The sequence below is a fragment of the Zeus faber genome (assembly GCF_960531495.2).
Source record: "Zeus faber genome assembly, chromosome: 2".
Classification (NCBI taxonomy): domain Eukaryota; kingdom Metazoa; phylum Chordata; class Actinopteri; order Zeiformes; family Zeidae; genus Zeus; species Zeus faber.
In genome coordinates, this window is record NC_137189.1 from 11868815 (window position 1) to 11891782 (window position 22968).

General features: G+C 44.1%; 1 protein-coding gene across 1 annotated transcript in view; it reads left to right on the forward strand.

Moving 5' to 3' along the window:
• nbas (NBAS subunit of NRZ tethering complex) overlaps positions 1-22968 on the forward strand; it is a gene marked incomplete at both ends in the record, with an annotated part of 203143 nt that overhangs the window by 20966 nt on the left and 159209 nt on the right. The window contains 10 exons of the mRNA XM_080022664.1: positions 522-660; positions 1119-1184; positions 1316-1444; positions 3056-3119; positions 3714-3907; positions 5109-5387; positions 11382-11507; positions 12039-12190; positions 12863-13000; positions 19739-19817. Coding sequence (XP_079878790.1) covers positions 522-660; positions 1119-1184; positions 1316-1444; positions 3056-3119; positions 3714-3907; positions 5109-5387; positions 11382-11507; positions 12039-12190; positions 12863-13000; positions 19739-19817 — 1366 coding nt within the window. The remainder of the gene's footprint in view (positions 1-521; positions 661-1118; positions 1185-1315; positions 1445-3055; positions 3120-3713; positions 3908-5108; positions 5388-11381; positions 11508-12038; positions 12191-12862; positions 13001-19738; positions 19818-22968) is intronic.

Here is a 22968-nt window from a genome sequence, read left to right on the forward strand (position 1 = left end):
AGCAGTTTATTTGGGTGTCTGGCCGCTAGATTTCCACCTACTGTAGGATTCTTATTACCTTTTATTGAAACAATGCTTCTCTTGTGCGTTGATCATACTGCCGAGTTGCCTCAGTCACTTTTGGCCCTGGATTGAGTGTGTCCTAATTTTCACAAGCAGGGGGCAGTGTTGGGCCAGGCAGTCTGCGTTTTACCTTCCGCCTCCCCACTCGCTGTGCCTGTTGTTTCACCTCTTGTTTCTCAGCTGTGTTCCCCATCACGGTGGTCATTAAACCTCTGTGATCTTTACCGGGGGTTCGCCACCAATTCTAATGTGTCTTCAGTGAGTAGTGACAACGCTCGGCACTGTCGTTTGAGCTATAGAACAACAGTGTGAGAAGTAGTAGTAGTGGTGTGTGTGTGTGTGTGTGTGTGTGTGTGTGTGTGTGTGTGTGTGTGTGTGTGTGTGTGTGTGTGTGTGTGTGTGTGTGTGTGTGTGTGTGTGTGTGTGTGTGTGTGTGTGTGTGTGTGTGTGTGTGTCAGGCTGCTGCTGGTCGGGGGGTGTGAGTCGGGGGATGACAGTGCAGCCAAGGCCTCCCGCAGTGGGATCACAGCCTGGAGGGCTCTGTCTGGCTCTCCACACTATAAGCAGGTCACCAGCTACGAGGATGACGTTAAGGCGGTAGGCACAAACGCGCGCACACACATTCCATGCGTACTAATGATTCACCAATTGATTGACCAACACTGTGTCAATGTGAATACCTGTTCCCAGTCCATAACTTTGAAGTATCGTCTGATACTGGATCTGATATGTTACTTTTATGGAACAGTGCAGCAATATGCTGTTAATTTGGGGGTTATTAGAAATTAATTCAACACAAATAACAAACAAATAGAATCTAATTTTCTTCATTGGTGACATTTAATTGACCTCCACCCAAACAAAGGAAATTAATTATGTACTTAGCTATTTATATCTGACATGCTTTAGTTCATCACTAGTGACGCATGCGTGTACACACACACACACACACACACACACACACACACACACACACACACACACACACACACACACACACACACACACACACACACACACACACACACTGTCGTCATCCACTGTCTCTGTCTCAGACTCAGAAGAGAGGTTTCTTCAGGATTCCAAGCTTCAGAATCTTCTCTAGACAAGGAGATGAACAGGTAGCGTGCCCCTATTACATTATGTTATATTATATTATTTAAGAATTAAAGTTGTAAAACTCACACTGATGCACATAATTCTTTATGTGTGCATTTACCGTGCGTGTGCTTGCTTGCGTGCGTGCGGGCAGGATGGTGTGTTCCGTATGAGTCTGAGTCCTGATGGCACCCTGTTGGCCGTCATCCACTTCTCTGGCCAACTGTCTCTCTGGGACATTCCCTCGCTCAGACAGAGAGCCACGTGGAGCCAAGAACAACAGGTACACTGCCACGATGTGTGTGTGTGTGCGCGCGTTTGTGAGTCTGTGAATGTGCAGGTGTCCCAGAGTGCATGCATTAATTCACTAATTCCGAATAAACCTGTGTGCATTCTTGTATGTCGTCTGGTAATATTTTGTACATAAAATGCTGTGTGTGTGTGTGTGTGTGTGTGTGTGTGTGTGTGTGTGTGTGTGTGTGTGTGTGTGTGTGTGTGTGTGTGTGTGTGTGTGTGTGTGTGTGTGTGTGTGTGTGTGTTTAGGGTTTTTGCGACTACTGATTTTTACGAGTTTTACTGACATTTTCGCCCCTTTTACTGGCGCGATGCAGCACGCGTTGAGGTTCCGGACGTTGGCTTGTAAATAGACAGGAATATGCACTTATCATTCGATTATTTCATATCTGATTTCGAATCTAAAGTCAAAATCAGAACTTATTGACTTTTTCCCGTGTGCGGGACCATGACATGTTTTACGTGTGGGGATCGCTCTGTGGGGACCACAGTGAAGAGCCCTCACGCTCCCCGCTGGACTCTGAACCACTCCAGCACCACCCTAAGATGGTATCCGATCTGGAGGAGTGCCTCTGCTCCCTGCTGCTGCAGGGCCAGGCTGACGGCGAACACGGTCATAGATACTCCATGCTGCTTCTACAGTTTTTTTCCCAATCACACTGGAACCGTGACACTGCCCTTTTCGGAGCGTTTGTGACATCGAATGTGACACACCAGGAAAAAAAAGAAAGGCATACTTCTTCACGGGCAATGGGAACAGCATCTTTTGCCTATTTTTAGCAGGTTTACCAGTGTTTGCAAAAAAACAAAAAAATAAACTGCGTATACACGCTAATTTTGGTGTAAAAACGATATGAGAATTGTTGTGTTGGCATTACCTTAGAATGAGCCGTTTTTATCGACATAGGGAGCAGGTACGCTTCCACGCCATGGTGCACTGCCATGTTTCTACAGTAGCCCAGAAAGGTCAAACCAAACACTGGCTCTAGAGAGAGCCAGTGTTTGCATTTTTCTTGAGTTTCGTGGCCACCATCTCTCCCACGGAGGGGGAAGAGACGGTGGCCATGAGGAGGGGTGTTCAGTTGGTTGTGATTTGCAACCTCACAGATAGATACCACTGAATTCTACACACTGCACCTTTAAATGAACTAGGAGATTTTTTGAAATACTACATAGCTGAATTAAGATATAAATGTAAATACATATTTTAATGAATGATTTGACTAATACAATAATGATTGTAAATCTGATGACATTGACAAAAATGATGTTGTTCCCGACTAGTGGTTATAGTAGTCGACTAGTTGAGTCGTTGGTGAATGTATTGTGTATTTACTTTTGGGTGTGGGCTCTCACAAGGCCATTGCCGATTGGTCTAGGGCTTGTATCTTTACAAGGTGTTACTAATTTTCCACTCATGTTTTTAACTTATTGTAAAAAAAAAAAATTATCTTTTAATTAATTAATCTCTACCCCCTCTCTCCCTCTCTTTCTTTCTCGTTCTCCCTCTCTTTCTGTTTCTGTTTCTTTTGTTCTGCTCTGCTATGCGGTTCTCTCTCCTTAACCCACACTTCCCACTTTCCTCCCATCCTCCCCGCAGCCAGGATTTGAGGAGATCAACCCGGAATGGAAAACTTCGCTGGAGAAAAGGAAGAAAATAAAAGGTAGCTCGGCCGCAGGGCTCTTCTGCTGACACCAGCAGCACGCTTGTGTGTACACCTCTGTGTAATGTGTAAGTGTGAATCTGTTTTCTTATGTGCGATTGTATCCTCTAGTTTAAAAAAAACCCCACAATATATGTATTTACAAACTCACTTTAGTCAAAAAGCTGTCCTTACCCTACTTCCTGTCTCCTTACTATACTCGTTTTCCCTTTCTCCTTATCCTGTAACCTGTCCCGTCACTCTATATCCTACCTCCTGTCTCCTTACCCTATCCCCTGTCCCCTCACCCTATCTTGTTTCTCCGTACCCCGTCCTCTGCACCCTTACCCTGTCCCCTGACCCTGTCCCCGTACACTACCTCCTGTCTTCTTCCCCTATCTCCTGTCTTCTTCCCCTATCTCATGTCTTCTTCCCCTATCTCCTGTCTCCTTCCCCGTCTCCTGTCTCCTTCCCCGTCTCCTGTCTTCTTCCCCGTCTCATGTCTCCTTAGCTTATGTCCCTGTCTCCTTTCCCCTCTCTCTGCCTTGTCTCTTTAACCAAACTCTTATATCCTGTCTCCTAACCCAATTTCCTGTCTTCTTACCCTGTCACCAGACAAGGAGCAGTACTACCCGCTGGTGGATATGAGCTGGTGGAGTGAGGAGGTGCTGATCCTGGCTCGCTGCTCCGGCTCTCTGACTGTCTCCTCTGTCAGGACCCTCCGTAACCTGCTGGGGAAGTCCTGCGAATGGTTTGAGCCGGCTCCACGTCTCACCTCCGCCCATGACGGGGGCTTCCTCAGCTTAGAGGTAGATGCTGTTTGGGTGTGTGGATGTGGGCGTGGGGGTGGGGGTGTACTGTGATCTTGTGTGAATGCAGGCCTGCGAGGCATCGGTTTATTTTTGTCTTGCATATGTGTTTTGCAGGAATAGTGTTTTGTGACGATGTTTTGTGCGAGTCAGTGGAGTAAAATGAGCTTTTCTCCTTCCATGTTCGTACAAGTGCAGATGTCTGCAAAGTGTGTGTTTGCCTAAAATGTGTGTTCAAGATTCAAGATTCAAGATTCAAGATCACATACATATACATACTTCCATACATATATGCAGTGAAATGTAATGCAACGCACCCGGTGATAGCACACAATATGTCCTAGGAAAAAATAAAAAATAAAATAAAATAAAAAGTAGAAAATTCCTTTCTAATAGACCGACTAACTGACTCCTAAAACGTAATACAGTAAGTGGAATACTTATAGAATAAGATAAAAAATATATAGAATAAAATACAATAAAAATAAATTGAAATAAAATGGATGCCATGCTGTTGCCAATGCCATGCTGTTGAAGTGTATGCATGTTTTGTGAGCCATCCAAAATCGCCTGGCAGAGATAATGGTAAAAGAGAGAGAGAGAGACTTACAAAGAGTGAGATCAGGTTTTATTTTTTTTCACAGCTTTTAGGAAAGGTTTCATCAGCCTGCTGCAACATGAGGTTCAGCGCTGTGGGGCTGGAAGTGTGTCTGTGTGTATGTGTGGCTGTGTAATGATCAGTGGGATTTTTTGTGTCAAGATGGGGCTCAGAGGTGCCTGTAGATGTGGTAAAAATGTGGGTGGTGTGTGTCTAAAATGCTAAGTGTGTTTGCGCCTCAGTGTATGCACGCAAGCATGTGTAGTAAGTGTTTTGGCAAAGCATGATGGGGGCCGCCTCAGCTCCGCATTGATTAAGCTGTTAAATGTTTCACAGGTGTTGAATGTTTCACTATACCTGGAACGAGGCCTTACCAGAGGGGCCTGATAGTTTTGTTTAATAAAACAAACTAATGTGTGATCTCATTTGATTATCTTCTGCTCTATACATTTTTAATTCCTTTGTTTCCTGTTTCAGGTCCTTAAAAGTCGTAAAATGTCTGCAATTCACTGTTACAAACATTAGGCCTTAAAAGTCATTAAATAGTCTTAAATCTGAATTTATGAGGTTCCTCCTCTTAGGCCACTGTTCTTGTCTCTCCAGTGTGAGGTACGTCTGGCCCAGAAACGCGGGCGCCTCGAGAGCAGCCTGAGCGCGGGGGCTACCGAGGAAGAGGAGGGCGGGGACGACGGTTGGGATTCGGACTCGGACGATGAGTCCTCGGCCAAGGCCCGCTACTTTGGCTACGTTAAGCAGGGCCTATATTACGTCACTGAGATGGAGCGCTTTGCCCCTCCACGGAAACGCCCACGAACTGTGGTGAAGAACTACCGCCTGGTCAGTTTGAGGTCCACCACGCCTGAAGAGCTATACCAGAGGAAGGTGAGTAGACCCTCGGCTAGAGGCTTATTGCCTTGCTTGCATTAATACTACTTCCAATGTTGATGTTAAGCATAAGAAGGCTACCCTGGTTATTGTACATTTAACCATTCAGCAGATGCTGTTGTCCAAAGCAACTTACGAGAGAGGCTAGAAACAATCAAAGCATACATCAGCCATTGAAGCAACCTCGAACTTAAACGCGTGAGCTCCTGTTTCTAAATTCAAAAAGTGTGAGTTTCTGGAAGGAATCAGAATAAAATAGTCTCGTTAGTATTTTGTGTGCAATATGATAAATTCTGACTTTAGTGCATTATGTCAAAATAACAACTTTAAAGCTAGTCGATATCAACAACTCATGTGTTATTAGTGCATTGTCATTATTACAACTTAAAGCTAGTCAACCTCAACAGAAACAATAATAGTTGGTCATAGCTATGATAGGAGCAGGTGTTTCTTCAAGGTTGTGAGTGTCTCTGCAGAGCGGGAGTCTGGATTGAGAACTCACTTCACACAGTGGAGGCAGCACCAGCCGCCGCTCATTTGCAGACCTCAGAGAGCGGGTTGGGGCATATGGCCTGATACGTGATGCGTCTGGGTGCAGATCCAGTAACTCTCCTGTAGGATAGCATCAAGGATTTGAACTTGAGGCGGGCAGCTACAGGGAGTCAGTGGAGAGAGATGAAGAGAGGCGTGACATGTGCACGCTTTGGATGGTTGAACACCAGGCGCGCTGCTGCATTGTGAATCATCTACAGAGGTTTAATGGAGCATACTGGTAGACCAGCAAGTAGAGCATTGCAGTAGTCTAGTCGTGAAGTGACAAGCACCTGGACAAGGAGCTGTGCTGAGTGCTTTGACAGCTACTTTCTGATCTTCCTGATGTACAGAGTGAATCTGCAGGATTGTGAGACAGGAAATTTGATCAGAGGAAGTGAGCTGGTTGTCAATTACTACCCCAATATTTCTAGCAGACTCTGATGGTATTAATGATGATCAGCCGAGCTGAGCCTCAGTTGGAGGTGGTGTTCCTTCACTTTACCTCGTGTGTATCTACCCGCCAGGAAAAACTCAAACCATCTGTGCGCAGTCCCTGTAATACCAAGAAATAAACATCAAAAAGACTGGACAAGAGAACATGATGTGTAACAGTGTCAAAGGCTGCAATTAAATAGAGCAAAATCGGAACGGATACCTTATAGGCAGCTCTTGCTGCCCGCAGAGTGTCCACGACTGTCAGCAGGGCAGTCTCAATGTAGTGACCGCTTTTGAAGCCAGATTGGTTCAGAGAGACAGGTTTGTAATTCTCTACTTGTGAAGGGTTTCGTGATTTCTTCTCGAGCAGTGGAATTACTCGATATGTGTGAGTGAGGATATGAGGGTGGCTGAAATGGCCTGCGGAAGGTGAGAGGGGATAGGGTCAAGGGGACAGGTAGTAGGGTGGCTGGAGAGGACGAGGTTATTATGTCAGCATCAGAAAGGGGGGAGAAAGGGTGAAGAGAGTTAGGTAGGAAAGAGGGGGTGGAGAGATTTGGCTTCGCCACCTTCTCTTCAAGGGTTAGGGTTAGGATGAGTGAAGGTTTTGACAGAGAGAGACACGGGGGGGGGGGGGGCTGTTGGACATGGAGGCATGGGCATGAGGTCCAGTTGGTTGCCTGCTGTGTGTGTTGTTGGGGTGTGGTGAGGCTCGGGCTGAACGAGGACAGCGGTGTGAGGAAGTCCAGGTAGATGTTGAGGTCACCCAGAATCACAAGCGGAGATCCATCCTCTGGGATGGATGAGAACAGCATGTCCGGTTCCTCCACAAAGCTCCCCAGTTGACCTGGTGGACAATAGATAACGACAATGTGCATTTTAATAGGGTCAGTAAAAGTTATTGTATGATATTTAAATAAGTTATTATTTTAGAGATGAGTAGAGTGGGTTTCCACCTCCGAGACATTAACAAATGTGTCCCTCCTCTTGCCCAGTCGAGCGAAGGGTGTGGTAGAAGGTGTTGTGGGTCCAGAGGGCAGCAGGGGTTGCTGTGTTCTGTGCACGAATCCAAGTTTCTGTGAGTGCCACAACTTGGAGTGCTGAGTGGATGGCGAAGGCAGGAATGAAGTCGGTCTTGTTGACTGCAGACTGGCATGCAGTTGGCTTGGAAATGAATAATAATAATTAATAATTACAGATGGGTTCGATCCAACATCAGCATTGGTTGCCAATACCGAAATCATTCATTCATTGGATATCAGACTGATTGACATGCTGATCCAAATTCCATTCTATAGCTTGTGCTGGACTAGGGACATACTGGACCAGGAACCCGCCGTTTTATTTTTCTAATTTAATGGTCACCCTCCTTGAGAATTCAACTCGGCAAATAATTAACCTATTAAGCCCAATGCGCAAATAGAAACTGGCAATTTGAGTCGGGCAAACCATCAGGGATTGAAGTAGCCATTAAGCTGTGGTGGTCCTCAAAATAAGATGTCATGATTCTGACGTATAGAATATGCGCCACCATGGAGCTACTGTTCGGGGAGCTAGAGTCAGGGGTCGTTCGTGGGTAGTTCTGTTCATGCAGCGCCACACTCAAGCGAATCACCGGATATGGATTAAAAACTATGCAGATACCTCTTTCGGCTTGCTTGTTGCTTCTGATTTAAAACCAAAATTATCAAACGTCGCCGCCATAATGGAACAGGCTGGCCTGTAAACAAATACAAGTCAACAGGGGAGCTGCATTTTTTTTCTGGATATAATACACTATAACGTTTACATTTCTCAACCGATTTCAGTGAGTTGCTTTTATATTCAAGGGTTTATGATCTACGTGGAGTAGGAAAAATTTTTTTTGAAAAAAAGTTTTTTTTCCCCTGCTTCATGACAGTTCCAATATAGCGGCAAAGTTGACATACAATCCAAAGGTACGGGTATAGATCCAGCTCTTGATCTTTTTAGTTTTTCTTCAAATATTCACTTGTAAAGGTAAAATGTGAAGTATGTGAAGCCTACTTAACATACAGTTCAAATAAAATGCTTTGGAAAACACTTACATTTAATGGATTTTTATATATTTTTTGCTCTTTATAATAATAAGAATTAATTAATAAGAAGTGTTGTGTGGTTTACTTCATCCTCATGTAACCGTACCAACAGCAACAACAACAACAACGAGCTCTGGTATCGGAATCAGTATCGGCACATATGTATTGTTTATGTACACAAAAACAGTGGATCGGTGCATCTCTAAATATAATGCGGCAAATGCAGTCTCCCCATTACAGAAGTGCAGGGTTTATTGTTTGCGAGTAAAATATTTACAATGACTTAAGTAGTTATCACATTCCATTTCTGTGGTTGTAGTTGATTCAGATTTGAGATTAGATTCAGACAATGAGGATTAGAAGAACACAAACTCACAATTACGAAAGGGAAAACATTGCAGTATTTTTTTTTCACGCAATTCAAGAACACTTTTACACAATGAACATTACAAATAATCAAAAATAAACAGCTCTGAGGGGAAAAGGCGGGAGGGAGAGAGCGGGGAGCCTCTCCGCTCTCTCCCTCTGCCCCTTCTCCCTTGCCGCTTCCTCTCGATCGATTCAGAGCGGGGGATCAGTTTCAGAATACGGTAAACTGCACTTAGACCTTTTCGTTGCTCGGATTTTTCCTGGTGGGGGTTAAAAAATAAAAAAAATTGTCTGTCGTTAATCAATCGACGATCGACCGTTGATTGGAGATCTGCTAAAGCCCACTACCCACCTGTATCTGGCAGCGTAAAACCTAATGATTCAGATATAAGAGACAGTATGTGACTCTTCCCCAGTAATCCATTGCCAATATAGTAGTACACCCACCTCATCTACCATCACTACTGCCCTGGGTAACAATGATTTCTCACAGTGATTGCAGTAAATTTGGCCGCCCACGGTCACAAGCATAACAAAGTATATGAAATGGCAATGCCCACCTTTACCTTGCATGTAAAGGGTTTGCCTTTGGGAATTATGGCACTGAGACCTAAATGTACGATAATGGTCACTCATGATTCCTCTGAGGATCACAATTTTCCAAAAGCCCACATAAAAGGTGATTCCCATGGTTTTCACAGGACATTTACACATCACAGCAAGAGCGATGCATTTTGATGTAAACCCACGCTGTGGTCATCTAATATCCTCTAGCCCGCTATCTCAGCAATGCTCCCAATATCAGTCACATTATGAATTATTATGATAATTATTTCTGCACCCGGAAAGGCCCGTTGGACGGGAAAATTAACATCCAAATTTACATCCACAGCCGCTCCACGATGGGAGTCATCCATTGTGTAAATGTTCTTCTTTCTGTGAAGTACCTCGCTAGTTTGAAGTCCCACATGACTATCTCTTTTTAAGGAAAATATCTTGCAAAGCTCTGAAGATGAGTAATCACTCCTAATGCGCTGTTCTTTCATGCCAGCCATCTTTTTTTAATACTGCGGGTGTCAAGTTACGATTTTAGATTTTTTATTTATTTTTTTGCGTCACCGGGCATACCCATCACGGAATGAAAGTCCTCGTTTGTTCATGTCACACGTTTTAATGACATTGGAACAGCGTCACGCGGAAAAACCATTTGGTCCGGGATTAAATTACTGCAGTTTGATCTGCAGAACCGGTTTGTGACTGAACAGAGCCTATGCCGACTCTCTGAAGTGCTCCTCTCGGTTGGAACGGCTCCAGACTGCTGTTGAGGAGACGGGGGTGGGTGGGGTGGGAATGAAAACCAAGCAAGATGTTCAGTCTGCTTTAAGGCTATTTCTCTGTCCCAAGGGTTCCTCTCAAATGCTAATTGCTACATTAGGAATATGGCTGTTGTTGCCGCTCGCTACAAACAACACGCTCCATCAAGAAGCGCGGCGAGGGGTGGTATCGGCCTCTTGACGGCCTCCCACGTTTTGAACGCGGTCCATTCATCATTTTTACGACCTGTCATTTACTAGGCCTCTTCATCATCCTCATCATCATTAGTCATCACCATCAGGTCTAACCGCGTGAAATTACAACGCAATCAATCATTATTATCTCCGCATAACACTTGGTACCCGCGACACTTGTGACTGTCCCTCCGCCCTGGGTGGAATTAGTTCCTCTTCACTCACATGTATTTAGGTGTGTGTGTGTGTGTGCGCAAACCACAGTGAGCTTCTACGCAAGTCCACGAGTGTCTTTTAATTCCTTGTGCACACATTTGATCTCATGTTGTATAAGTGCTGCTCATGTGTCCACGACCACACACACACACACACACGCGCACGCAGGCCAAGAACACTGATGACTCTGTAGACGAGAGCTCTGTGGTACGTTTGACATGTGAGAACCACTCCGAGATGCTAATGGCCCAGAACAAGCGTTTCCGGGCTATTTTATCTTGAGTTGGGCTCCTCCTGTCTTAGGACCCCCCCCCCCCCCCCCAAGTCAGCAATGAGCGGAATGCTGGCAGGGCTACTAACAGTTTTATTAGCTGGATCCTGGGGGAGACGGAAGTCGTTGATGTCCTCGTTTGATGTCCTCCTACGTGAGGTCTTACTGAGGGGGCTGTTTATTGCTCTCAAGGAGCGGGAGTCTGGCTAATGTGTTGCTTTGTACTCCTACACGTAGACCGAGAGGGAGATATACTGTATGCGGACGTTAGGAGCGTGCGCGTGGGCGCAGGCGCGTGCACACAAATGCACACATGCACACACACACTTACAAGCACTCAAACTCATTGTGTGGGCGTACATGAGCAGAAATGTCGTGGTGGTGTTGGATTCAATCTATTGTGAAGTGGTGAAATGAAACTAAGCTCCACTATGTCGAGGTCTGAAGCCTGGACACACACTCCACGGCGGTTAATACTTGAAGAACAATGATAATAATAATCACAACCATGACCGTCCATCACAGAGGGTTTGATAAAAGGGATGAAACTACTGTATTGACCAATATATAACTGTATCCTGTGTGTTTGCTCGACCCACAGATTGATAACGAGGAGTATGGCGAGGCCCTGTCCCTGGCCCAGGCCTACAACCTGGACTCTGACCTGGTCTACCAGAGGCAGTGGAGGAAGAGCACTGTCAGCATCGCCTCCATACAAGACTACTTGGTAAGAGAGAGAGCAATATCGAAATAGAGCGCAAGAGAGAGAGCGAGAGACATGAGCAACACTGTGTGTAATCCTGGTGGTGACTATGATGAATACAAATAGTATGATGCTGCGCCGCCTGCTTTGTTCTAGTGAATTGAACGGGGGGTTTAGGGAGGTGAAGCAGGGCAGGGTATAAGAAACAATCAAATTTATGATAAAGGCAACACTATGCTACTGTTTTTACCTTAAAATAACAGCTTCAGTAAAATAAATTATTTTCTGACACCGGACAGTTTTACGAAAGTGGTGTAAAAGTGCAATTGCACACTGAACCTGTAGGGGCGCCAAATACCGAAAGTTAAATAGTGCTGCTTGAAAATACATTTTTCTATATTTTTGTTGTTTGTCCTCCATTTTCAGTGTGTATCATCCAGGAACCATAGTGTCTATAACTATAGGGGGAGAAGGCTGGCGCAAATGCACAACTGCAGCACAATTCCTTTCGGTATTTTGAGTAACTTATTTACAAATGTATTAATGTTCTCTCAGAGTAAGATACGCAAGCGCTCGTGGGCACTGCACGAGTGCGTGGAGCGCGTCCCGGAGAACGTCGATGCAGCCAAGGAGCTGCTGCAGTACGGCCTTAAAGGAACCGACCTGGAGGCCCTCATTGCCATAGGCAAGCAAGAGGACGAGGGCAGGTAGGGCACGGAGAGAAGCAAACACATACGGTGCCTGTATGTTATATACAATACACTCACATACTGTATGAATGAATGCATGCATAGGCTGGGGCTAAAAGCAAGTTTGTGTGTGTGTGTGTGTGTGTGTGTGTGTGTGTGTGCTCACGTAGCCTGCTTGTAGAAACCCTTCTCTTCTTTGAGTCCCTTCTGAAATTTGGATTTGATAATTAATATTAGATTAGATATTACTTTGTGGAGTGTTTGTGCAAACTCAGTACAAAATCCAACTTTTAGACCCTAGAATGCATAATAGGCAGCTTAACCCCACCTCTAGAATGCATATGTCCGGTTAAAAATTAACTGGCTTAAAATTATTATGTTTATTTTATTCATAACTTTGTATGTATTAGTCAATTCATTCATATGTAATTGCACTTATTGAGAGACAATGAGTTCACATCATGAAAAATTGGTCCATGAAGGAATTCCTGGAATTCTTTCAAATGATTAAAACATCGTTGTATCTGTGACTTTTTGACCCATCATATGCATTTTAGGGGTAATGAGCTTTTTATTTGGGGTCATTTGTCTGAAAGCCCAAATAGCGCTCATTGTAGTCATGTGAAGGATGACTCAACGTTGTTTATCTAGAATTATCTTTTATTTACCGACTTTTGAACCATCTCCCAGGTTTATTCTCCCCGGCGACGTAGACCTGGATGACCTGCCCTACGAGGACTTCCTATCGGCGGAGCAGGAGCTCGAGAGGAAGAAGGAGAAGGAGCACAGCAAGAGACGAGAACTGCTGGCCAAGGTCGACTTCAGCAGGTACGCACCTGGCAACCTACCAGTGGATTAGCCGGCGCAACAATTCAATGGTTTGTGCCTCGAGCCATTAAAAATTTGGCCAGCAGCATTCGTCAGTCCGTTGCTGGCACTGGAGAGAAAGTTTGGTAGTAGAAATGGACTGCTAGTCTAATTTTTATAAAGATTGCAAAGCTGAGCGGATTTCGTTTTGACAGGAAAAGAACAGGGCAGCAGTGTGGGCTTATTGTTTAGTGAGTCTGTCCTTCAGATGGAAGGTCTGAGTTGAAGACCCACAACACCCACCCCCACCCCCACCCCCCTGCCTGCTTGTCCTATGGAAGACTCACCTTTGGCTTCATAGATTCTATCCAGCTACTGTTGCCGATCCCTGTGGAGTGGGAGGACACAGAAAGAGAATATCTTACTTTCTATTAATGGTATTTATGTGCCCTTGCAGGATCATTCATTCTTTTCAACAGAAATTTCTGAGACAGTTATGTATTTTGAAATGAGTGGCTGCACCACTACTGCGGGTTCTCCGCAACAGTTGTGTGGTAATGAATCTCTCACCCCTGAGCGTCTCTGAGCTTGATTGGGGCATCAGAGGGCATTCTGGGAGTTGGAGAACGAAGTGATCCCCAGTGGCCTGCTGCCTCGGAATCCCCCAGCCCAGACACAGATTTTTTCAAATGAGGTCATTGTAATTCCCAATGCTACAATTGCTCCAAAAATTTGAAAATAAAAAAATGCGAGCTAACAGCTAAGAGTTGATGAGTGGAGATGGGGGTCACTGCACCAGAGAGGATGACGCAGGAATGAGAGAGAGAGAGAGAGAGAGAGAGAGAGAGAGAGAGAGAGAGAGAGAGAGAGAGAGAGAGGAGAGAGAGAGAGAGAGAGAGAGAGAGAGAGAGAGAGAGAGAGAGAGAGAGAGAGAGAGAGAGAGAGATGAGAGAGAAGAGAGAGAGAGAGAGAGAGAGAGAGAGAGAGAGAGAGAGAGAGGATTAGTGGCTAATCTGCTGGAGGTAGTCGAGTGCCCAGGGAATGACTAATGAAAACTCTTTAGTGATCACTAATCACCCGACACACACAAACTCATACATGTAGGCACTCAAACGCTATGAAATGCATTTGAATAGATAGCTATATTACAAGCATCAACCACAATGTGTAAACACAAACAGCCTATTACATAAATATGTCAATCACGTTTATTTGACGCTTTCTACGCCCAACTGTTTTTCCCACACACAGTATGTCACTCCCTCCAGGAAATTGATATTTTTCAATCTCGACAGAGAATGCAAATTCAACCCAATCTACACAATATTCGCAAAAGCCTGTGACTTTGCAAAATTGACAGTTTTTTCTGCAATCAGTAACCAAATTGACGACCCTTCCCAGAGAAGACATGCAGCACTGATGTAAAAGTTTATTCTAGAGACTTGAACTGAAACCCAAGCAAAACTGTAACTTTGAGTCCGTGGTTCTTTTGGATGAGCATGGGAAGTGATTACACAAGAATCTTTCTTCATGAGTACTAGTTGGTAGTAAGAATTACTTTTTCATTAGCTCTTAATTTTACTATGAAAAAACTTGTGAACTTCATAAGCCACTGCGAAATGAAGCATTTTTGGTAAGAAGTAAGGCTCCTTATGTGCTGGTATGTACACAAATAAGCACACATTCATACACACGTACCAAACACACTCACATGAACTCAGACACATGATGGTGGCATAGATTAATTGAATCATTATTTACTCTATAACTGTCAGTCTTCATGTTTAGACTCTGCCATGCACTAGAAATCAAAGTGTTTTGACCCACTGTGTGTGTGTGTGTGTGTGTGTGTGTGTGTGTGTGTGTGTGTGTGTGTGTGTGTGTGTGTGTGTGTGTGTGTGTGTGTGTGTGTGTGTGTGTGTGTGTGTGTGTGTGTGAGCGCGCGTGCGCGCGGCTTGAGAGGGCAGCGAAGCGTCCCTCACGAATGGATTGAGTCGTGTTGCCTTAGGGCCCACGGCTGTGGCCACGCAGACAGATAATAATTGTCTTAATTTCTTTTTAACTACGCTACCATTACAGAAATGCCTGATATCGATCATGGCATCATCAGCCGTGATCGATATCAGCTTGTGTGTGTGTGTGTGTGTGTGTGTGTGTGTGTGTGTGTGTGTGTGTGTGTGTGTGTGTGTGTGTGTGTGTGTGTGTGTGTGTGTGTGTGTGTGTGTGTGTGTGGTTCAGTTTTTGAATTGACACACAAATTCTCCTGTACGTCTTGGAATGCTCTGGATAATTGTTGTAATACGGTCAGACGCTGTGTGTTTGCCTTCATGCGTACACGCTAGAAGAGGGGTCTTTTGACTAGGGCTATTCAATCTGTCACCGTGCCTTTTGCCGAAGATGAATCTCTTCATTCTTCATGGCAGTACCAAAAAAAAGAAAACAGAAACAAAATGAAAATATTGGCTGCAATCACAAACGGAGGCTCTTGGAAGTGACGCTTGGCGAACTATATCGACTCTTCTGCACTTCCAGTCGCTTCCACATATCTTTGCAGCTACTCTCTCTCTCTTTACTCGTCAATGCTCATGGAAAAGTGAGGCCACGCCAGAACTGAAATAACAACAGGCCTTGAAGGATTCCCATGTGTCAATGTATTTGATAGATAGAAGATATCAAAATGATCAAAATTGTCCTAGAATAATAAGATTTGGCCCGGAAGGGTTTCATTTAATGTGCAGCAAAATTCTTTCCGTGCAACAATATCCATTTTAAAGCGAAGTACACCAAGTACTTTATTTATTTATATCTAAATTGTAAACTTTCTCCTTCGGGAAGGCTCTGTCAAGGTAAAAGGAGGTGTGTACTGATACTGTGGAGTTTTGGCTGATTGGACTTCTTCTCACGTTGGTGTGGCCACAGCGACCCTGCAACTGGTTGATTGGTTGACAGGGTCTATCTACCTGTATGGGTAGTGAAAAACGTCCTTGAAATATCCCGCAATAATTATTCTTGAAAAGAGTGGGAACCCTGTCTGAGTTTATTTTTTTATTTTTTATTTTTTTCCTGCCGATGCTTAAGAATGCGATGCACTGGTAGAACGTTAACTTTGATTTTTTTCTGAGTCCATCCGTTCCATCCTGGCGGTTTAATGTCACCTGACTTTGGCCGTGTCCTTGTTTTTTTTTCCGTTCACAATAAAGTATGATTCAGAGTCTTGAGTTGGCTGAGAGCTGTCATAGCTGCTCCTTTCAGCCGGCGATCAGAAGATGGAGCAGAGGACTTGAGGAAGAACTGGGGAGAGGGAAGAATGACATGGATGGAATAGAGGGGGAGAAAATGAGGGGGGGGAGACAGAGGGCTTATACTTCAGGATGTTTATGCTCTTATCTGATCAGATTCAGGCCTCAATCAGAACTCTCATTTTTCTCATTTTCTCCAGCATTAGTTTTCTGTGTGTCTTGAATGTGGATGGATGTGTGTTTTGCTGTTTTATAGCTTTTGTGTGTGTGTGTGTGTGTGTGTGTGTGTGTGTGTGTGTGTGTGTGTGTGTGTGTGTGTGTGTGTGTGTGTGTGTGTGTGTGTGTGTGTGTGTGTGTGTGTGTGTGTGTTAGGTGTCTGCATAAGCCGATATGTCTCTGTCTGTTTATGCAGTCCAATTTTGTCCCTTATACAGTGCGATAATCGCTTTCTACCGCACACTGTGTGTGTGTGTGTGTTGGCCTGTTTATGCGTTTCAATCTCCCCGCAGTACAGTCATCTTCCGAGGGGTTTCTACAGAGATGTAGGAGAGGGACGCCATCAGATTGTAATAGCTGTAGCTCTTATGGCTTTGAAACACAGGACACGCACACACACACACATAAACACACTTGCAGAAACAACACACACACACACACACAGGCCTTGGGCAATCAGGGTCCAGTCTCTTTACATTAGGCGGTGTGTGTGCTGATGTGTGTTGCTGAACGGTCTAAAGCACACTTAAAGTCTTGCTCCTTCTACCTTTTAGGACCTCACAGTCCTCCATCTTAATTCCGCCATCCAGCGGAGCTCGCAGTTCATCTGTTGCGTAACCGCGCCTCCCTCAGGTCGTTATTTAAGGTCATTCCACAGGACTCCGGGAACCTCTGTAACCAATCCCACCCAATCTATAAGACACACATACACGCCGCAAGGCCAGATGAGCAAGGCCTGCTGTCGTAGGGAAATGGTCTGACTCTCTCTTTTCAAATCACCTGTTATGTTGTGTATATACCGCAGAGGTATTCGGCGGTCTTTAATCGCATAGAAAACACACATTCAAGCTCTAATTCCATCAATGAAATATGAAATTGTTCCTCATGACCTTCCTGGTCAAATCAAGGTTAAATAAACTCAAAGTTCTGTTGAAAATGTGACAGAACTTGAACATGAGTTCCTTAATCCCCTGGCAGTTAATGACATCTTATTTTATCTTATTCTTTATCTCATGCTGAGTTTATTGTGTTGCTTATCGTATTCCTATCTTATCCCGTCTTATTTCATCTTATTTTTAAATTTATCTTATTCTCACTGTACATTATTCTTATCTTAATCTCATCATATTCTTATCTTAATCTTATTTCATGTCTTTCTGGGCATATTAGTATTATCTCACCGCGGATACTAATGAAAGCAAGACCGTACATTTAGACTTTTTTAAAAATGTATTTCATTGAATTTATAAAATAATGTCAAGCGCTTCTGGAGCTTTTCGGCTCCGTTCAATCTCTCTGTAACTTCGAGCGTCGTCGTGGGAGAACCTTTTACGCGGTGAAGGTTGGACGAACATGAAAATCCCATTCATTGATTCAACACGGCTCGGGAGAAAATGAGGATGGACAAAATAATAAAAAAAAAAAACCTGTCTCACTTGAACTAATCACAACACAGCATATCCATTGGAGCATGTTGGCGCAGTTTACTCAGAATAGATGTGAATATTTCTTGTGAACTGCTTCATTTTCTCTCATATCGATACGCAACACATTGGTTGCAAGCCGTACTTGCTGTTGTGAATCAAAAACAAATCTCAACAAATTTGAAGTCTCTTCAGCGGTTTGTTCAGCCTTGCTGGCTCACCCCCCCCCCCACACACACAAACACACACACACACACACACACACACTTCAGTCAAAACTGGAACGGCAAACAGGTATATCGTCCACTTTTCCCTAAATCCCCTGTCTTTTCCACCCCTCCCCTTTCCCTCCCACACCTCCTCTCCTCCGCTCTCCACTCTGAAGAGGCAGAGCAAAGTAATAATTATAGCGACGATGCTAAGCCGCCACTCTTTGATGTGCCAGGGAGAGCGTTGAGCCAGTGTTAATCTGTGTTAGTCTGTGTAGCCGAGGCCCGATAAAACCCGATAGCGCACTCTGTAATGATGGATTAGGGATTAAGACTGCAGGTCTGGGGTCACCCCCCCCACACACACACACACACCCCCCACCCCACCACCACACTGCGGTTGATCTTTAATTTTTGTTTTTTTAGAGCATTGGCCACAACCCAGCTGGTTACCACTCAATTCACAGTTGAAATGTGAACCCGTGAGAGCAGCTTGTTAGAGTGTGAGGTGTCTGTGGGTGGTTGGGTCGACTTTTGAAAATTGATTGAATTTGCAAAATGTATATTTTTGTGCAAATTTTAAATTAAGAGAAACTATTTTTTTTAATATGTTTAATATTTTTTATTGAAACAATCTTTTTTTAATTGATATCATATTCATATCATGTGTGTGTGTATAATCACATTTTTTAAAATTTGGCTTTTTTATTATACATTTGTCAGACTTTTTTATGCTCGTAGTCTGTCCAGCAATGCACCGATCCTAACTATGACAAATTCCTCATATATGAAAATGTACGGATAAATGAATTCTAAACCGATTCTGATGACTGCAAACTAATATATATTTTGTGTGTGTGTCTGTGTGTGTGTGTGTGTGTGTGTGTGTGTGTGTGTGTGTGTGTGTGTGTGTGTGTGTGTGTGTGTGTGTGTGCGAGCACATCATGGCCTCAGGCAGTAACTCACAGCCTGGCGGTTCGTTCGCCGCAGATTCACCTCCAGTGATTTGATTCAGGGCAGAGCCCGTCCCGCCACGACCGCTTCACATTCACCGACGTCCCTTCTCTTATTTTGTATTTGTGGCCGTGATTAAACTGCACTGAAAATGGATTTAATTCACATGGCGCAGTAGCTCAGCTCATTGACAAGCAGCGCGCCGTAAATAAAATAGTTGGCTCTCTCTGCATCGTAGGCGCTTGATTTGTTCTCTTTTCTATCGTGATTAGATCTACGCGGCGCGGCGGCATTGTGACAGCTGTCATCACCCAGCCCACGCATGGTTAAATAGTTCCCTGTGTACGGCCCCTTAACACTGCATCCTGCGTGTCAGACCCCCAAGTGGCGTTTATTGGTTTCTGTTGTGCGTTGTTCTTATGTTTCACTTGACTCGGTCCGAACGCAGGGTTCGACCCTGGTCTGAATCAAAGCTGTTTCATACGTTGTAATTTGAACCATCTGTGTTTTGTTTTGCAGTCAGTCCAAAGGGAAGGCTGAACTCAGGAGACTGTCGTGTATTGATTGCTCGCTGTTGTTGTTCACCCTGTGCATGTGTAGGTTAATTGTGATTTTGTGCTAAAGTTATTGTTCAGTCATGCGGTTTATTGTGTGTGTGTGTGTGTGTGTGTGTGTGTGTGTGTGTGTGTGTGTGTGTGGGTGTGGGTGTGTGGGCAGGCTGACTCTGGAGCAGAAAGAGCTGTGTCGCAGCAGACTGAAGCTGCTCACTTACTTGGACCGCCTGGCCACGTATGAGGTAACATTAATTCACTCCCTTCTCTTACCGCCACCTTGGATCCAACTAACTTGTCTCTTTAATCAAACAGATTGGGCTATTAATTACCGTCCGGAAAAACAAACTAAACACATGCAACATTACATCCAAAATAGAATCTGAAACGCCTAATAAGCCAGACCAACCAGCTTGTAAAGCGCGTTTAATTGGTTTTCCAAGGCATGGCGGTGCCACTTTTCTGGGTGTTGCAAATAATCCTGCGATGTGCGAAAGTCACTGTGAGAACACAGTGATTTTCTGCAGGATACATTTCTGTTCAGCATATAAGCATACCACATTACATAGTATATACACCTAAGACTTATTATAGCATCAAATGGCGTCCTTTGCAGCCTGTGATCGGGATCCCTCCTCATGTATCCCCTTCTTCCCAGTTGTTTTTCTGGGAGTTTTTTCTTGTAGGGGTAAGGGTTAAGACCAGGAGATGCTGTTGATTTCTATGGGAAATGTGGGCTTTGAGACTGTACCGTCATTAAGGACTATATAGAATTATTAATTAGTTAAATATATACATATATTTTTTTATGTTACTGGATAGGTTGTCGAGGGAAAATGTTTTTTTTTCTTTATTTTATTTTCACACATGGAACTATTTCACAGGTCCAGGCCCAGAGGTAGAGCTAGTAAGGGAAAAGGTTTTTTTTTTTAATCTTTTTTTTTTTTTTTTTTTCTTCTTCCCATTCTTATTAGATATTCAACTCAGAGAGAATGCGGTGCTTCTTTTTTCTCTGGACATTGTCATGGTAACTGTGGCCCTCGTCAGATTCTTTTTGCCCCTAATCCATTTTCTCTGGATGTCTATGAATATGATATTAGCCTTTTTATCATCCCGACTCGGGGCTGGTTCTGTCCACATACGGGCCGTTCAAAGGCTATCCATCAGGCAGACAAACACTTACACACACAGGCACACGTGCGCGCACACACCCACACACACCCACACACCCACACACACACACACACACAACACACAGACAAACAGATGCCGAAGGGATGCTATACAGACTTTTATACACATTGACAGGCACAAATCCCTCCAAGCCGAAGGCCAGAACAACAAATGTTCCCTTCAGACATTAATACTCCCATATGTACCTGGGAAGGTTCTCTGTCCAAAGGACACGGCCTCCCTATCACAGAACGTTGAATAGAATAGGGGTTGACTCAGCGTTTACTCAGCACTCTCTTTGCAGTCAGAGCTCCTTCTCTCACGTTGTCTGCTCCCACTTTTTCTTCAGTCCGTCTCCCCCCCTGCCTCCCAACATTTTATCTGTAAACAGGTCCATCCCTCTTTCCGCCTCCCGACTTTTTCATATGGGACTGGGACCCTCCCGGTTATCTCCTTGTCTGGCTCCATCTCCGTTGTATCTCACACTGTCGGTCTCGCTCTCTCTGTCCAATTTGTTCTCTCCAGTGCTACCGTTCCCAACCTTTTCTGACACACTTGAAAACCTCAAAAAATGTTTTGGTCGTACATCCAACCAAAAGTAACACAGATGACAGTCTCAAGCTGCCTTCACACATCACCTCCCGACAATGTCTGGATGATCAGGTCCGGACAATGTCTGGAGTTGCCCTTTCACACATGTAGTACACGACCGGAGATTGTCTGTGTCAGACACGTTTACGCCACCTGGAATTACCCAGTTAGGTTAAGTCATAGACATAGGGGCAGAGCCGGGGTTGAGTGTGCAGGAGGCAGGACTTGAAGCAATGATGCTGCAGCGTTATGGCACACCCAAGATGGTGGACGAGGCTACCGACTTATCTTTTTTTGGAGTTGATACTCCATATTTTTTGACATATCTTTATTATAAACGAAAGAGCGGAAAGGAATATAAAGGAGTGCAGAAAGGAGTACGAAGCAGCTACGCTCTGTGCACGAAGACCCACACAAAGGTAAATTACTGGTGCATGATAGAGACATCATCAACGCACAACACGCCCACTGGCTCGCTGTGAATGATCCGGACAATTACCTGCTGCTGTGTTCGCACAACACCAGGTAAAGGTAATGCCATTTGGACATTACCCGGATTTAGGACTAGAGTGCTGGCTGGGTAAAGACCGGATAATCTGGTCAGAATAATTCATAGATTTGCATTCACACGTACAGCTTTTCCAGGTAATGTCCGGATAATTTCAGGGTTGCAGTGCATGTGTGACAGCAGCTTTGGAGTCAAAGCAGATCAAAGCAGAACCGCACAGTGAACAAGCAATGGAGAAGGGTGATCAACCTGAGGCGTTTTCAGGAGGAAGGCAGGAACTTTTTCATAGTTTTAAGAACTTTTGGAGGAACCCGCCCTTTTTTGTGGCCGGACTGCAGGAACTAGGAAAGATCTTAGTTCTTAGAATGCTATTTTGAGGGACTTTTTTAGCTCCTACTTCAGGGAAGGTACTCTCCCAGCAAAAGAGGAGGTAATTGGTTCAGATGTAAGAGTATGTTGATTGGTCGAACACATGTGCCAATGCAGCACCGGCAACCGGCATATTTAAAAATCTGTGTACAACGCAACAAAAAAAACCTCAGTATAAATCATGTTTTATTATAGATGTATTTATTTCATTTATTTTATTTTATTTTTTCCAACATTAATTGAATGAATGCCCTTGCCCTTGCAAACTTTTAAATTAGGTCTTTCAGATCAAATATGAGTGAAGATTCAGCAACTGTGTTGCATATTTCTCACCTCAAATGTATTCAGAAACAGGTTTTGGTGCACTGATAATGTGAAATAAGTGAAAGTTTATAGACCTAATACAACACGGAACACGGAACTTGAGCTGAAACTTGGCTGACGTCACGTCAGTGTTTCTTCTGGCGCAAGAAGAAAAAGCCCTTGAAGGTATTTAGGTCTTTGGTGACCGCCCCAGTTCCTAGTTCCCTTCCCTTCAGGGAGGCCCAGGAACTGTTTGTCTGAAAAAGCCCATAGTCTTCTGGAAGTCGATTGGTTTGTCACAGTGGTCATAACAAAATTTGTTTTTTTGAGTTTTTATAATATATATATATATATATATATATATATACGTGTGTGTATGTATGTATATATATGTATATATGTGTGTGTGTGTATATATATATATATATATATATATACACGTGTGTGTATGT